Genomic DNA, 16893 nt, shown 5'->3' on the forward strand with positions numbered 1-16893 from the left:
TTTTATTTTTAGTAACATGCTCTTATTTAGTCATACAAACGTCATAGCATGTTATAGATCACAAGTTTTAAGGGTATTATAGATGAGTGCCCAATCGAACACACAAGGACAGATTTAGATGAGAGGATCAATTACCAGTTTACGTGAACCCATTAGATTTCTGCAAACCTTGTATATATATTAAGAAGTCCACTAAATATCTATGAGTATTTTTTTTGTGAACTGCAAACCTTGTATATATATATTAAGAAGTCCACTAAATATCGATGAGTATTTTTTTTTGTGAACTTAGTTACTTATATTGTACTATTAATTTGAAGTAGATGTAAAAACCCATAAGACTTAGTGTTGGATTCACCTCGGCGAACACAGCCATACCATATAAAATGGATGAAGTATCTTATTTGTCCATATGGTTTAGGATCAACAATGTGGCGAATCATGCACCTTAACTTATTGGGGTAGAAGCAACTACACTTGTTCTGTCCTGAAAACATTGGTCCCCTACTTCTTAAATCTCTCTTAACTTCTTATTTGTGGCATATGTTAAAATTGTTGATAGAAATGTTCGATTTTTTTCCCCATTTTATTGGATAAATTATTTCAACCAAACACCACTTGAAAAACTGTTCAGTTTTACAAAAATTGAGAATGACTTTTGAAGTAGTTTTAATAGCTCAAGAATAGTGCTATAAGGAGACTTTTGAATTGTGAGTTGTCATTAAAGGATCTATAAGAGTGTTATTTGGCGAAATTACTCGAATTTTAAATCATTCATTTCTTCTAGTTTCTTAAAGTATGGATGTAGAAGAGTCAACTATGTTTCTGTGGGTTTTTTGACGTGCAGCAAGGCAAGGATAATTAGTGACAAGAAAAGCGCCACGACATGAAAAAACAATAAATTTTTTCAAAAACTACCCAAAAAAAAACATCCGCCGACATTCAAATGCATATCGCAAAATTGTTCAAACTTTGGGTTAAGGACTCAAGGGATTACAAAGAAAAAGAATAATTAAAAAGTTACTACTTATCATTTTGTGCCAGTTGATTGGTAGTTGGACTGGCCTTCACGAAAAGACAAGGATTTTGCTTGTAATAGCAGCCAGTCATCTGCAGCTTTATCCGTCCTCCTTATTTTTCCTTTTATTTCATGGCTTTTTTATGGAGCTCATAACACCTGCTCCAACTGGCAATTCCAGCATCATTCTGATAAACCATTTCTCTCATGTCTTTTCCATCAACTATTACCAGGTAATATACTCTGATGTTACTCCTCTTCTAGTTATATTGTCCATATAGTTCTTTGACATGTATGAAGATTCTATGATTTTGCTTTCAGCAGAGCCTTAGCAGAAGAGGTAAATTACATAGCCAGAGCTCCATCTAAGAAGGTGGGACTTCTCATTTGATGCCAATTATAGAGCAAGTTGAAAAGGGGGAGGAGAATTTCATGGAAGAGGGCTTAGGGTCAGTTAAAGCAGCCATTGATTTGTACAAAGGGAAGGTTCTTGAAGGAAGTTCTGCACTGAACAAATTCTCAATTATGAAGTCTTTAGAGGTATGCTACTATATATTTTCACCAAAGTTTCTTTCACCATTCAGCTATATTGTAAGAAGAGTAAATTTGCATCATTTGAGTCTTTCTTGGTGAACTAACTCAATCTTGCATACTGTATCAGAAGCCATATCCAAGAACCAGCCAACTTCACATAGCAAGAAGGGATGCCGGGCGATTCACTGACAGCAGAAATGTTGCAGAATCAAAAAGAGCCCAAGCAGAATCTGAGCTTTTGGATGCGAAAAAGATGGTGAAAGAGCTAACTTCACAGATAGAAGAGTTAAATTCAAGGCTAAATGTCAGGCATCAAGACCTGGAGAAACTGAAGTCAACCAAACAAGGAGGAAACTTGGGAATGACTCTTCAAAACCCTCAGAATACTCAGCATTCCAAAGTCGTAACAGAGTTGGGATATGCAAAAGAACAACTGATTAAGCTTAAACAAGATATGGCTTCCATCTTAGAAGAAAAAAGAAGAGCGGAGCAAGAAATAGAAGCCTCTAGTTTGAAAATGCAATCTTTTTCGAGCAAAGTAGAAGCATTAAGGAAGGAGGTTGAAGAACTTAATGAAGAGCTCGTGCTAGTTGAGCTGGCTCGAATAGAGGCCATTAAAGAATTCAGAGCAATTGAAGCTCAAAGAAAGGAAGGCGCTGAGAAACATTCTGCAGCAATGGAGAAGAACAGGAAGAAAATGAATGACGTGGTCCAAGAAATTCAGATATCAGAGGAGCTACAAGCAAAACTCGCCTCCACAACCTCAGATGTCCAAGTTTTGGAAAGTGAATTGAAGCAAGTTAAGGATATGGATAGATGGAAGCAGAAAAACGAGAGCTTCAGCTCCGAATCTCATTTCCTGGAAAAAGACTTATCTTTGTTGCAGTCGTTGAAACAAGACTTGGAGGCAGCAAAGAATGAATTAGCTTCCATCAAAAGAGACAGCTTTCAGTTCATGGCTTCAATGGACGGCGTGAGGAATGAGCTTAATCGCATCACTGAGGAATCAGCTCGATTAACGGAAAAAGGAAACAAGGCCGACTTGACAATTCAGAACCTCAACACGAAGCTTCTGAGGGCGAAAGCCAAACTGGAAGCAGTATCGGACAATGAAGGAAAAGCAAGCTCTATTGCTTCGAGTTTATTACTCGGTCTTGAACAATTTACAAGTGAAGCTGAAGAAGCTGAGAAAGAAAGGGTGACAGCCGTTGAAGAAACTGCAAAAGTCAAGGAAGAAATTCAGAAAACTGAATCTGAAACAGTCTTGGCTGAAGAAAAATGGGAAGCTGCAATACAAGAGCTTGAAACCATCAAATTATCAGAAGCTACTGTCCTAAACAATCTAAAAAGACTTGTTGATATTACTATGAAAAGTAGAACATCCGCTTCCAGCACCACAATAACTATTTCAAGATTTGAGTATGAGTACTTAACGGGACGTGCAGCACGGGCAGTTGAAATTGCTGATAAAAAAGTTGAAGCAGCTCAGGCTTGGGTAAAAGCTTTGCAAGCAAGTGAAACAGAGATCTCAATGAAGACAGAGATCGTCAGAAAGGAAATCCAAGAGCTTAAGATGGAAGAAGAGCAAAAAGGCCTGAAAATGGAGCATTCACCATCCGCAAAAATGTTGGTCGATATGCAGTTGCAGAAATGGGAAGAGACAAATGAAAAAGACCTGAAACAATCGCAGAATGGTTTACGTAGAAAATCCTCCTTAATAAGTGGAAAAATGACACCAGCAAGACGAGCTAAGTTCAGAAACTCAATATCTTCTGCACCACGAACACCTAGAGCGGCTTCCCTCACAGTTAGGAGAAGAAGAAAGGTAATACCAAACATAGCTAAGTTATTTAATGGCAAGAGCAACGATGAGAACCTGTAATCTTTATTATTGCAACTGCAAATACTTGCCAAAGTTCTCTGATGCAAGAGATTATGTCCAACTAAATCCTAGTGTTGTTAGTCTCTGCATGTTTTCTCTGATGGATGGCCTGTTCGTCCTGATTCTATATAGTTAGAGCAATAATAAGAAAGATGCCCTCGAGAAAATCCACATGCAAAAGCCCTTAAAGAAACCAACTGTTCACAGACTTCACATCATAACAACAACACCAGATTTTAATTGTTTTACTTTGTCCCCATCATTCGGAAAGGTCCAACAGATGCAAATTTGGTGATCTTGAGAAATCCTGATTCAACTTATGAAACTTCTGCACAAAAGAAGATTAATATTGCAAGTAAACAACCTTCTTGCCTTGTACACCATTGAATGTATGTCTTCCATATAAATTCCGTCTTGTTCTCTTGATTCACTGCACAGGCACAGTTACTTGAATATGAGGGGTATTTCAGAAAGAGACTCAACAAACCATGCTTTCAGTGAAATCACTCATGTCTTGTCCAAAAGACAAGACTTCCGTAGGAGGCAGAGCATCCAATAAGGGAGAAAGAGATATACACCAGTAGACGTTTTTGTTCCCAAGGCATGGAAACTAAGGTTTTAAATGTGATAGTTCATCTCCATGCCGCTGGGGCTTGTAGATAAGCAGTTCCTTGGGCTTCTGAAGAACAATCAGCTTTTAAGTTCTAAACTAGAGAGTAGTGTCATTTGGTTCCTGTGCTGAATCTTTTCTTCCTTTCTGATAACCCAGAAACCCTTGAGGGCGCTGAATCTATTTAAGGTATACAAATTACAAAAAGGTTAAATAATAAGAAAGAACAATGAAATAAGTGCAACTACATTCTTGAAAACGAATGCCATGTTAAGGATGTGTCACAGGGCAAATAAAGCTACACTTAGCAGCCTCAGCCTTCCTAGAGACATAAATAAGGTACACCACTATCAGGTGTCTATGTACTGAACAAGCAACAGCAGAGAGGCAAAAGTTACTAACCATTGACAGGCAAAAATATTTATGGTAAAACAAACACACTGTTATTCATCACATATATTCTGACTCATACAAACCAAAACAACTACAGTCTGTCTTCACCACCCTTTACTTTCTTCATTTTTTTTCATGTGTTCGGAGTATGGGGAATATCCTAACAAATATTAAATAAAGAGACAAACAAATTACACAAGAAAAACTTATGGTTTATGTGCCTGAAACAAGATGAAAGAATAAATCTTAAAATTTGTGACTATAAGAAAAGATGAACCCACTATCAAAACTTTTGCTCTTCTTTTCACAGCCTCATTGAGGATGTGATGGTGCCTGATTCATTACATTGTTACTGTGCATCTGCATTGAAGACTCTGACAGTAATACAGTTGCCCCCTTTGTAATGGTTTGGCACTGGGAAATGAAAGAAGGTGGAGGAGGCTGAGATTTATATATCTGATTGTATGCAAGATCATCATCAAACTCATTTGCATCATTTGCAGCAGGAACTGATGCAGTTGAGACAGGTTGGGAACTAAGCTGTGGTTCAGGAAGGGTAGTATATTGTTGCTGAGCCCGAGAAGGTGCACTAATGGGTGGTGAAATTGTTGGGACTGATTGAGCCGTCATAACCTCCTTATAAGCTATTGATGGAGGGCTCATGACACTTTGTGGAGGCAAGGGGGGGCGATTGGACGGAATAACTGATGCATGATTGATGTTGGGCAGCACTGACATACTATGAGATTGCATTTGCTGCACAGGAACTAAGTATATTGGGTATTGTTGATTCATTGGATAAGGAGTTTGTTGTGGCTGTTGCATGGGAACCTGATAAAATGGAAAACAGGATGATACTGGCAATGGACCGTTAGGATAGTGAGGTACATAACAGGCACCACCATGAACATAGTGCATTCCATGCTGAGGCTGCTTCCCATCCAATGTCTGAGGTAGTTGATACCCAGAAACCTGAACCATTTTTGGCGTCTGAATGAGAGAGGGATTGGCCATGGAGCCTTCTGATTCGATGAGACTGTGTGAGGCCATACTGGACATAACTTGAACAAGTGGTTCTTGGTGAATTCCAACTCTAGGTTGAAAACCAGTACTTCCAACACTATTATCGCTGTGGAAATCAACCAAGAGAGCGATAATTATAACGAAAAGGTAAGGAACAGATCCAAAGAAACACATGCAATCTTATTTCTAGTGTTAGGTCCCAAGTGATCTAACTTCCGAATTGAAAACTATTACCTTCTCTTCTATTCCTCCTCCCGTTAGTGTATGCTCAACAACCAATCAATAAAAAGGTCACCATTAACTTGAGCAAATAGATTCAAAAGCTCAAGACACCTCACGAGTCTCTTTCTAGGGATAATAAAGAGCAAGACTATCTAGTCAGTAAATTGAAAAATACGGAAACCATACAAGTAGCATAACAGGCTAGAATACAGGCCAAAGCATTCCACCTGGAGGAACTACACTGTAGAAAATAACTGGATTTCTCTTCTTCTTTTTTGGGACAGTTAGTCCCATAATGCAATTCGAGTGTGGACTCATTATATTAACTTATATATCTTAACAAGGTTGTTTCCTTATTTAAGTGAAAATCAAAGAACAGTGCAAGTCAAAAATATAAATCAATATGTTTCTCAGCACCTTACTACCTCTCTCTTCTATTGTCACAGGGCAAAAGTAGAATCCAACTAAAACGAAATTACTTACACTTATACAACACAGGTATTGGTCAACCAAAGATCTAAACTTTTGTTAACCTAAATACTCTCAATGACTCCAATTATATAACTAGAAAACAAACAGTAACATAAAAAACGAAAAGAACATATTAGTACCTGTCTATTGAAGCTGATGATGAAGGCACTCTAACTCTTTTATCCTGCAAATTAGCACCACCACCATCCTCATTTTGAACACCAATAGCAGGTAAATTAGACATAGATATGGAAGAACTAGTTGACCCAAATGAAGAACTAGTCTCCAATACCATTGATTCAGACTCCAATCCTTGTTTAGCACTCAAATTTTCACTTTGTCCTTCATTAGACCCACCCATATTTTCAAACCCGATAAGCTCATGACCAAAACCCGAATCCGTAGATTGTCCCCTTCTAGCAATCCGGGAATTATTCAAAGCATCAGAAAACCAAGAATCTGCTTTAGAATCAAGTAAAGCCGACCCTAAAGATTCAGGCTTTACAGGAAAGAGAAATAATCTAATACGTGAAGATGTAGTGGACCTATCGTGTTCTTCAAGCATGTTTTGAAAGTCTTCATCTGTGGTTACGGAGATGAGTGAATCAAGTTCCTCGTTTGGGAGCTGGTATTTAAGATAAAAAGGACGATTACCGTAAAGGGTACGGGAAAGATGTGATGTAAGTGCGGACAGGGATGATATGGTGGTACGACGGTCAACGGAGACTACACGGTTATCACCACCGGCGTAACAGAGAGTTTTATCGTGGGGACGTTGGATTATGTGGCCACCATAGCTACATAAAAGGCGAATTTTGGTGGTGGGTGTGGGGAGAGGTGGTAAGTCTAAGAGGGAATCTGACGTGGCGGTGGTACACGGCGGTGCTGGCGCTGGTGCTGGTGCTGGTGCTGGTGGTGGGTCCATTTTGGGGGTGGGGATCTGGTATGGTGGGGAACAAAGTGAGAGAGATTGAGGGAGTTGTGGGGAGTTTTAGAAGGAACCTTTTTTCGCTTTTTTTGGCTTTTTGGAAGTGTGATCTTTAGATTTCTTTTGATAATAACGTTCAAACGCCTCAACAGAATAAAAGATCTAAAGGAAAGCTGCTCCCCTCCAACTTTTTGTCCTAAAATAAGAAAAGAAAAAAGTTTTATTAATAGTAGAGTTTTTTTTTTTTTTTTTTTGGGTTTAATAGAATACACTAGCCAATTTTTTAAGTACACAAGTAGAGTGCAACCCAAACAAATTAAAAGCTAAACTTGAGTCAAATGTTAACATTTTGGGCCAATGGACTGGTCAAGAAGGTAGATAAAATTTCATTTGGTTTTATTTTGAGACAATCCAAAATACTAGACGGTAATTTATTGATATATTATCTTATATAATCTTTTGTTTAAATATAATTTTAAAAAGGGGAAGTTAATAATAGGATATTATTTAAGTTAATTAGTACTAGTACTTATTTCAGATTTCATGTCACATACATGAGACCAAGGATTAAGGAATAAGGAAAGTAAATAATTAAGGCAAATTACTGTCGAACATAGAATAGAAAAAAGGAAAAAGGGAAAAGTGAGCAATGTTACAGTGAAATCTGAGTTGGCATGCGCATATGAAATACTAGCTGGCAAATGCATGTGGTGGGGTAAATAACTAGATTAACAAGAGTACAATGAACTAAGTTTCCTCCTTGAAATATTTCTCCCTCAGTCGTTCGTCCCATTTATTTGATTCATTTTAACTGCTCTCAGCGTTATTGAAGAAAAATCTTTATCTTTTAAAATTATAGTCAAAATAAATTAGAAATATATATGATTATAAATTATTTTAAACAATTAAAAATAATATATTCTTTGGAGTAAATTAACTAGAAAAAAATACCAGATCAGATAAATTGGGACAGCAAAAATAAGAAAGGAATTCGGCCCAAGAAAAGGAAAACAATCTATTATAGATATTCGTTAGTTAATTAGTTAAACAGTTGAGGCTACTACTATATTATATAACAGACTGAAGGCCGACGTAATAATTATGCCGTGGTTTGCCTTTGACAGTGCACATTGTTTATTGGGAACATGACCCACTACTCATAAGTATTCTCCCTCGATTTACTTCGTACCTTCATAGATTTGTTTTCTTTTTTTGTGCACACTACTTCTTACTACATCAATTTGTCCTCCTTTTATTGTACATGCTGCTTTACAGCAAGTATTCAGTAAATTAAGTGGGAAATGTATCTTATTTATACAAAAAAATTGCATACAAGATGAACGCCTGGAAGACATAAAATCAACTTGAATTCAAGCTTGATCTTCATTCTCTGCCATGTACCTCGTCTTCACTTTCATAGTTCATCGTGATTTTTGTTGCTTTCTCTTTTCTTTTCTTTTTTTCTTTTTTATTCGTTTGGTATGAATTGAGGAAAGAAAATTGTTAAAAAAAATATATATAGCTTCAAGAAAAGCAGTTGTGTTTAAGTAAAAGTAGGAGATTACTCGCTTAGTCTATATATATATAACAGATAAAGAGAATATAGCTAATCTACACTTAATTAAACAAAAACAAAACAAAAAAAAGATCAAATGAAACTTGATGAACCCGAAGTACAAAAGGGAAAATATAGGATATTGAAAGTTAGGCATTCATGTGGGTCAACTCAGCTTCATGTTTAAATAAATTAATTAAATTTATTTGTACATATTTATATAAAGAAAATAAAATTAAAAAGGAAAAAAGAAAAGAAAAGGCACAATCACTGTTTCCTCACAATACGTTAGGAACTTCTTATCAGAATACCGTCGACATTCTTCTTTGAAACATAAAACAAGAGAAAGTCCCTCTCTGAAAAACTTTGTGGAAAATTCTTGAGAAGAACAAGATCTTCATATATATATATAATATTTGGCTAACAATTTGGCTAACAAAAAAAAAAAAAAATTTGTCCTTCAGTAACTATATTTTTCTTGTGGTCTGATTCCGTACTTTTTTTTGAACATATAATCACAATGTTAGCTAGTGAAACAAATATTTTTGTAAATCTTGAGAACTATGTATCTTTAGATTGTTTTCCTCTTTTTTTTTTTATTCGAAAACATGGGCTAGAAAAGCTAATTTGACAAACAAATAAGTTTAGAGTGACAAAATAGGCATCTCACATATTAAAGGATTTGTGCGAAAAATAAAATTCAAGTATCCTCGACATTGTTTTACTAAAACAAGAGAAAGTCCCTCTCTGAAAAACTTTGTGGAAAATTCTTGAGAAGAACAAGATCTTCTACATAAAATATTTGGAAAAACTTCAGTAACTATGTTTTCTTGTGGTCTGATTCCGTACTTTTTTTGAACATATAATCACAATGTTAGCTAGTGAAACAAATATTTTTGTAAATCTTGAGAACTATGTATCTTTAGATTGTTTTCCTCCCGAAAACATGGGCTAGAAAGCATTTGACAAACAAATAAGTTTAGAGTGACAAAATAGGCATCTACATTTATGTTATATTTACCTTTGTTTTACTAAACAGCTGAATTTCTACTATTATATAGCAATAGAATGACTAAGATTTTTCGGAACGATTTTTATATGTTATATTTTACTTCTTTATAACAAGACCAACTTTATAACGATTTTCTTTGTAAAATCAACCACCATATAACAGCTATCTACTTTTTTGGTAATATAATTATTAATTTTTTTTATAAAAATAGAATATCTATGATTAGCAATAATAAATAGTGTAGATTTTGACCAAATATTTAATTTGATACCTTAATATACTATATTTATGACAGAATATTATATATAATACATATGTGGAGTTTGATGCAACACTTCCGATCATTGAAGCTTTCACTGATGAAGAGATTATTGCCCATGTCATTGGAGTGGGAGAACAAGCTCAAGAATATGGAAGCCTAAGTTGACAATGAAAGTACTGACGAAGAACCTCAACCTATTGTTACTTGATTGGATTAGAAGATTAATTCAACGGTTCAACTCTTAGTTTCCCTTCAAGGGAAAGCAATTGGATACCCATTGGTTGAAAATTTAGACGCAAATCTTTGTAAATTCATCACCACTAGAGATTGGATTCTACTAAACAAGCTACAATAAAATTTCTCCCATCAATCTTGAAAGAATTTAATTTTCAAGTATTGTAGATTTAAAATGTGTGCTTTGAAGCTTAAAACTATATACATTCAGTTATGAATTTATTGAAATTGTATTAACTTTCTTTAATGTTTAATTAGTGAAGCATTCATATCTTTGAGATTTAAAATTTAAATAATTTGTTATTTTTTTTAAAACATTAAAAAATAAAAAATAGATTCTACGCATATTTCTTGCCTATAATAGCTAGCTATTATTTAAATGGCAAATGTTGTTATAGGTGTAAACAGCAATTCTCTATAACAGCTAAAAATTTTCGGATCCAACGATGTTGTTATAGGGAGGTTTGACTGTCAAACCTCTCTATAGCAGCATCGTTGGGTCTAAAAAATTTAGCTATAGAGAATTGTTGTTATACACCTATAACAGTATTTTCCATTTAAATAATGGTTGGTTGTTATAGGAAAAAAGGATGCATAAAATCTATTTATTTTTTTTTTACTTGTAAAAAAATAACAAATTATTTAAATTTTAAATCTCAAAGATATGAATGCTTCACTAACTAAACATTAAAGAAAGTTAATAAAATTTCAATAAATTCATAACTTAATGTATAAAGTTATAAGCTTTAAGATGCACATTTTAAATCTACAGTACCAATTGAAAATTAAATTCTTTCAAGATTGATGAAAGAAATTTTATTGTAGCTTGTTTAGTAGAATCCAATCTCTTAGTGGTGATATAACGCTTCAATTTATGAAGATTAATGTCTAAAATTTCAGCAAACAGGTATCCAATTGCTTTCCCTTAAAGGAAATCTAAGAGTTGAACTGTTAAATCTTCTAACCTAGTCCAACTAACAATAGGTTGAGGTTCAACACTTTCATTGTCGTCTTCGACTTCCATATTCTCTTGTTCTTCCATTCCAATGAAATGGGCAACAATCTCTTCATCAATGAAAGCTTCAATGATAGGAATTGTTGCATCAAACTCCACATATATATTCATATGTAATATTCTGTCATAAATATGGTATATTAAGGTATCAGATTAAATATTTGATCAACATCTATACTACTTATTATTGCTAATCATAGACATTCTATTTTTATTACATTACCAAAAAAAGCAGATAGCTGTTATATGGGGGGTGATTTTACAAAGAGCGTACTGTAATAAAGTTGGTTGTTGTTGTTATAGGTAAAATGTTGTTATAGAGAAGTAAAATATAACATAAAAAATCGGTTCCAAAAAATCTTAGCTATTATAGAGAGGTGCTGCTATACGCGGATGCCGTTATAAAGAGGTCTGACTGTAGTACATATCATTGTTAGAAAGAACTTTATGTAATGTAAAGTATAAATAAATTATTTTTCTCCACTCTTCAATTCCATTGAATGGATAATCTATGGCTGGTTTAAATGGTCAAGTTAATGGTCATTAAGTCTTCTTCAATGGTCAGCTTAATGGTTCATCAATTCTTTCTTTGACCCTTCAGATTTTCAGCCTATATATCCTCTTTTCTTGGTGAATTGTTTACATACAAAAAAATTTCTTTCTCATCATCTTTTCCTCTTGAGTTTTTTCTAGGCAATTAGTTTTGTGAAACTCCAAACTTCTAGCCACTAGTACAAGTGTTTGGAAGTGTTGTGGAACCTTAGGGAGCGACCTAGCTAAACTATTTGCACCATAGTCGGTCCGAAATCGCTTTCAAGGCAGTGGCTTACCACGACGCATCATTCATCCTCTAAGTTGATTCTATCTTTTTGTTCATTATTTTGATTGATATTGTTAATATTTCCAACAATTTGAAAGCGATTTATTTTATACAACATTGATCAGTACCATATAGAGAGGTAAGATTATTCTATACATATTCTGGTGATGAAAAGTAAATTGTGTTGAAATAGATGATATTATTGTTGTGGTCATTTCAAGTGAATCTTATGGCCAGTGTGAGAAATTAGGTGTTAGGTTGGGCGCATTTGTGCTAACTAAAATTATTTTGTATTCTACACCCAAGTTGAAGGAGAAGATTTTATCTAGTACTATTCAAGAATTACTAAAGTTATTGAGGAAAAAAAAAATTCTCAAACTCACATCTTGAAAAAAAAACATTGGCTTTAATTGAAGTGTTGGATATTCCTAATATTTGAACCGATTTGGTTAATTTGGAATTATTAGGAAATGTAGGAGGAAAGATTTCTTTTGAGAATGTTATGATTATTTTAATTAAGAAAATCTTTTTGCTGGCAAAGGATATTGTAACCCTGATTTAGTAGTGGTAAATATTTTTAGTCATAAATGAAAATGCTAGTAACTTGCTTGATTGATTTCTTTGAAATGATAGGGTTTTCAAAATATTTATCCTTTAAAGAGTGGTTTTTTTTAGTTGTCTCTTGTGAAGGATGTTTAATAACTGAAAATGTGAATTTTTCTAGTCCTTGAGAGACCATTAATAATGAAAAGTACTCCCAGTTCTGCTTTTATTGTTGAGTTTATTGATTTGTGACAAAGTAGGCTAAGTTATGTTAATATTGCTTTTTAAAGGACTTAGAAATATGGGTTTAATCCATGCGACGAATGTTGATGAATTTTCTAAGTGTCCAATTAGTGTAGAAGCAAAACATAGCAAAATGCTTTTTAAGACTATCGCTAGTAGAAAAACAGAATGGTTGAACTAGTACATTCGGACTTAACTGATTTCAAGAACACAGTGAGTAGAGGTGGAAAGATATATTACATTTCTTTTGTGGATGTCGAGGTGATAAAGAATTGAAAAATCAGCGAATATCAAGGTAGAAGTTCTCTACTAGCCCTGTTGTGAGTTGAAAGGGTAAAGTACTTTTCTACCAGCCGCTAAACTCAAGAGATGAAAAGGTAAAATTATCTTTTACCTAAAACTTCTTTATTAGTGTGTTATACATTGTCATGAATATAATATTTTATTTTATTCTCAAAATAGTGGAGATTAATGAAATGAGGAAATATTCATCATTAAAAATGTGATTTCCATCTTTGAGAATGCTTTAAAAAGAGTGTTGCAAGTGCATATATTAGTCTTGAAATAACTCACATGTTATTATTTGTATATGATGATTTTTTATCTCCAATATTGACAGATGTGCCATTATGGGGTAACTAGCTACACTAATTTCTTTGTATTGTGACTCACAGGAGGCAATTGAAATTGCTAAGAGAAGTGTAAAAAATGAAAAAGAAAAAAAAAAGATACATTTGCATTAGACATGATGTTGTTAAGATATTGTTGAAGCTTTAAATTTTTAAGGTCCGAGAGATTGACAGATCCTTTAACCAAAAATTCTGCAAAGAGAATAATCCTTGAAACATCGTGGGGGATAGAGCTAAAGCCCATGGATTGAGGTAATATGGTGGATACTCGTTTGTGGTCAAACGAAGCCATATAGGCCGTTAATATGCACTGCATATGCGATCCCTATGGCGTGTGATAGTGTTTTATAAGGTTGAGTTTTACTCTTAATCCATAGCCCGTCGTGGTGGTGCTTTTGAGAAGCAATTGATGGATTTACTTGAGTTTTACTATTAATGTTTCCATAACTAGTTATGGGGCGCTATTGAGAACCACTGAATGGATTCACCGATTGATATGAGAAAGGTTGAGCTTATTTTTGCTCTTCATGATTCCATAGGCTTATGATAGTCTAAGTTGAAGATAGACTTGATGGAAAATAGACTTGATGGAATCACCTATGTGGATGTAAATGTTTGGCCGCCTTTTATGAAAAACTTGAGCTATTTTTCTAGAGCATTCACAAGACCCGAGGTTTGGTACATGGCCATAAAAGCACTGTGTTAGTATCACGGAGTTTGCATAAAATTAAGGATATAGTATGTGTTGTGGGGTCTCAACTCATGTCCATTTAGTTCAACAGTAATTCACTTTGTGGATATTAGTTGTTACCTCATTTCACTACGTGTTATATAATTAATTCAAATCGAAAGATATTGACACTTAAGTACATGTTTTTTCCTTTTGCCCAAAATTGTTCTTACTCTTTATCTTTGCATTAGTGGGGGATTGTTGGAAATAACTTTGTGTAATGCAAATTATAAATAAATTATTTTTCTCCTCTCTCCAATTCCATTGAATGGCTGATTTATGGATGATTTAAATGGTCAGGTTAATGGTCATTAAGTCTTCTTCAATGGCCAGATTAATGGCTCATCAATTCCTTCTTTGACCCATCAGATTTTTGGCCACACACAAAAAAATTCCTTCTTATGATCTTTTCCTCTTGATTTGTTTCTAGGCAATTGGTTTTGTGAAACTCCAAAATTCTAGCTACTAGTGCAAGTGTTTGGAAGTGTTGTGGAACCTTGGGAAGCGACCAGGATAAACGATTTGCAGAACAATTGGTCTTAAATCGCTTTCAAGACAATGGCTTGTCACGACGCAGCGTTCATCCGATAAGTTGATTCTATCCTTTTGTTCATTATTCTGATTGATATTGTTAATATTTCCAAAAATCATCAGTACTCACGACTTTGTCTTTGGAGTATTAGAAGGGGGGGGGGGGGGGGGGCTATATATATATATATATATATATATATATATATATATATATATATATATATATATATATATATATTACCTATTATAGAAGCATGGGTGGTATCGTCGTCAACCAAAAAAAAAAAAAAAAATAAGGTGAGGATCCACATGTGTGTTGTGGGTCCTACCAAAACTTAATGACCCTTTTATATATTATTATACACTTTTATATAAGATCGACACATTATTTACAGTAAATGTATAATATTGTATATCGGGTGTATAAACACTATTGTAAAAAAAGCTGGCTATACAGATGTAAATTAAAAATATAACTACGTGAATGTAATATTTTTTGCTGGATTGTATATTATTGAAATTATTCCTAAAATTAATTGCTAAAGGCAAAAAATGAAAAAAATTGTATTACACCCTATCCAACATCTCAATCATGTTAAATAAGAATAAGAAAGAGCTGACAAGAATCACCTCACTAATTTACCAATTTCAAATATTTGCTTATCAAATTTTATTTTAAAGTCAATTTTTTATGTCAATTTGATCAACTTCTAGAGCAAATGAGGAATCAATTTACTTTTATATGACTTAATAAATTAAAAACAAAATATCCCATAAACCTAACACCTTATAAACTGTACAACATATTTATTTTGAAAGATGGAATTTTTTCTTTCATCAATTTGTGAAAAATATAATGAATTAGGCCCATAATAGTAATATGAAAAATTGAAATGATTAGTAGTGTGCTTCAATATTTTTAAAATGATGGGGTCCAAATATTTTATTAGGATAAAGTTTTTTAATTTGTAATAGACAAATTCCCTAATAGTTTAAAAGAGAGGAGACAATTGCCAAAATAAAAAATTAAAAAAATAGGACATTTAAATAATGATAATAAGTTCAGAAAATGGTAAAGGTACGCTTAGAGAAAATTTAAAGAAGAGAAATTCGGGAAAAAGAAATAACGATTTAAATTGAACACAAAAATCGCTAAAGAAGTCATAAAACCAAAAGATTTAAAACTTATACCTTTGGGTAAGGATAAAAATGCACTAATTTTAGACACATACGTCTCACACAAATAATGAGGAATAACATCAAGAAGACGAAATATAAACGGTCAAGAAACGTATACACATATTTTCTTAAAATGATGAACTTGATCTATACTTAAAAATTTAAGATTACAACAGATGCTAACACATGAAAACGCTTTTCAGTGTTATTGAGTAGAAAGAGATGATGGCATGAAACTCGGTAGGAGAAGGTGTATTTCAAATCTTTCAATTGGAGAACCAAAACAGGAAAGTCATATATGGGAGAAGCGGACTAAGTAAAATAATTTAATGATTTTTCAATTAATTGAATTATAATACTTTTTATAATAAAAATTTCATAATTATATTACTAAAAGGTACTCTCTCTGTCTTAATTTATGTGGCATAGTTTGACTAGGTACGAATTTTAAAAAAGAAATGAAAGATCTTTGAAACTTGTGGTCTAAAACAAGTTATAAATATTTGTGTGGATTTAAATCATTTCATTAAAGGTAAAAAGAGAAGTTTCAAGTTAAATGATTTCTAAATATAAAAATATATCATTCTTTTTTACAGACTAAAAAAAAAAGTATGGTACTATTTTTTTTGTGTTGTTGGCTTTCATCATCTATATATATATATATATATATATATATATATATATATATATATATATATATATATATATATATATATATATATAGAACTAGTAAATTAGTAAACCAGCATGGCCCAATAATAAGGAAGGGGAAAAAACAAATTAAAAGAATAAACAAGTGAATGCTGATAGTAGCCAATTGTAATCCAAAGATACACCTATATCTAAATCGTGGTATTAGGTAGGCTAACAAAGGATTGGTTCAAATAGTATAGTAGATGAAGACATGAAGTCCAATTCGGAGTACAGATAGATTGGAAACTTATCCTTCCACGTCTAATAGTTGAACATGTCAATTCAATTAAATACGACCTTAATATATAAATATGTCATGACTATCTAGAACCCTATTATCTAAACCTGTTGACGATCAGACGACTC

At 33.4% G+C, this 16893-nt stretch overlaps 2 protein-coding genes across 2 annotated transcripts; one reads left to right on the forward strand and one right to left on the reverse strand.

Annotated features, from left to right (window-relative positions):
- The first annotated feature begins 940 nt into the window (after nt 1-940).
- On the forward strand, nt 941-3500 carry LOC132046669 (protein PLASTID MOVEMENT IMPAIRED 2). The gene is made up of 3 exons (XM_059437373.1): nt 941-1251; nt 1345-1558; nt 1680-3500. The coding sequence occupies exons 2-3, from the start codon at nt 1409-1411 to the stop codon at nt 3432-3434; spliced, it is 1905 nt and encodes a 634-aa protein (XP_059293356.1). The 5' UTR covers nt 941-1251; nt 1345-1408; the 3' UTR covers nt 3435-3500.
- A 928-nt stretch (nt 3501-4428) lies between these two features.
- On the reverse strand, nt 4429-7249 carry LOC132046670 (protein PAL OF QUIRKY). Its single transcript, XM_059437374.1, has 2 exons — nt 6294-7249; nt 4429-5566 (listed from the first exon to the last, which is right to left on the reverse strand). Exons 1-2 carry the CDS (start codon nt 7076-7078, stop codon nt 4750-4752), a joined length of 1602 nt encoding a protein of 533 aa, XP_059293357.1. The 5' UTR covers nt 7079-7249; the 3' UTR covers nt 4429-4749.
- Nucleotides 7250-16893: the final 9644 nt, after the last annotated feature.

The sequence above is a fragment of the Lycium ferocissimum genome, chromosome 2 (genome assembly GCF_029784015.1).
Source record: "Lycium ferocissimum isolate CSIRO_LF1 chromosome 2, AGI_CSIRO_Lferr_CH_V1, whole genome shotgun sequence".
NCBI classification, from domain to species: domain Eukaryota; kingdom Viridiplantae; phylum Streptophyta; class Magnoliopsida; order Solanales; family Solanaceae; genus Lycium; species Lycium ferocissimum.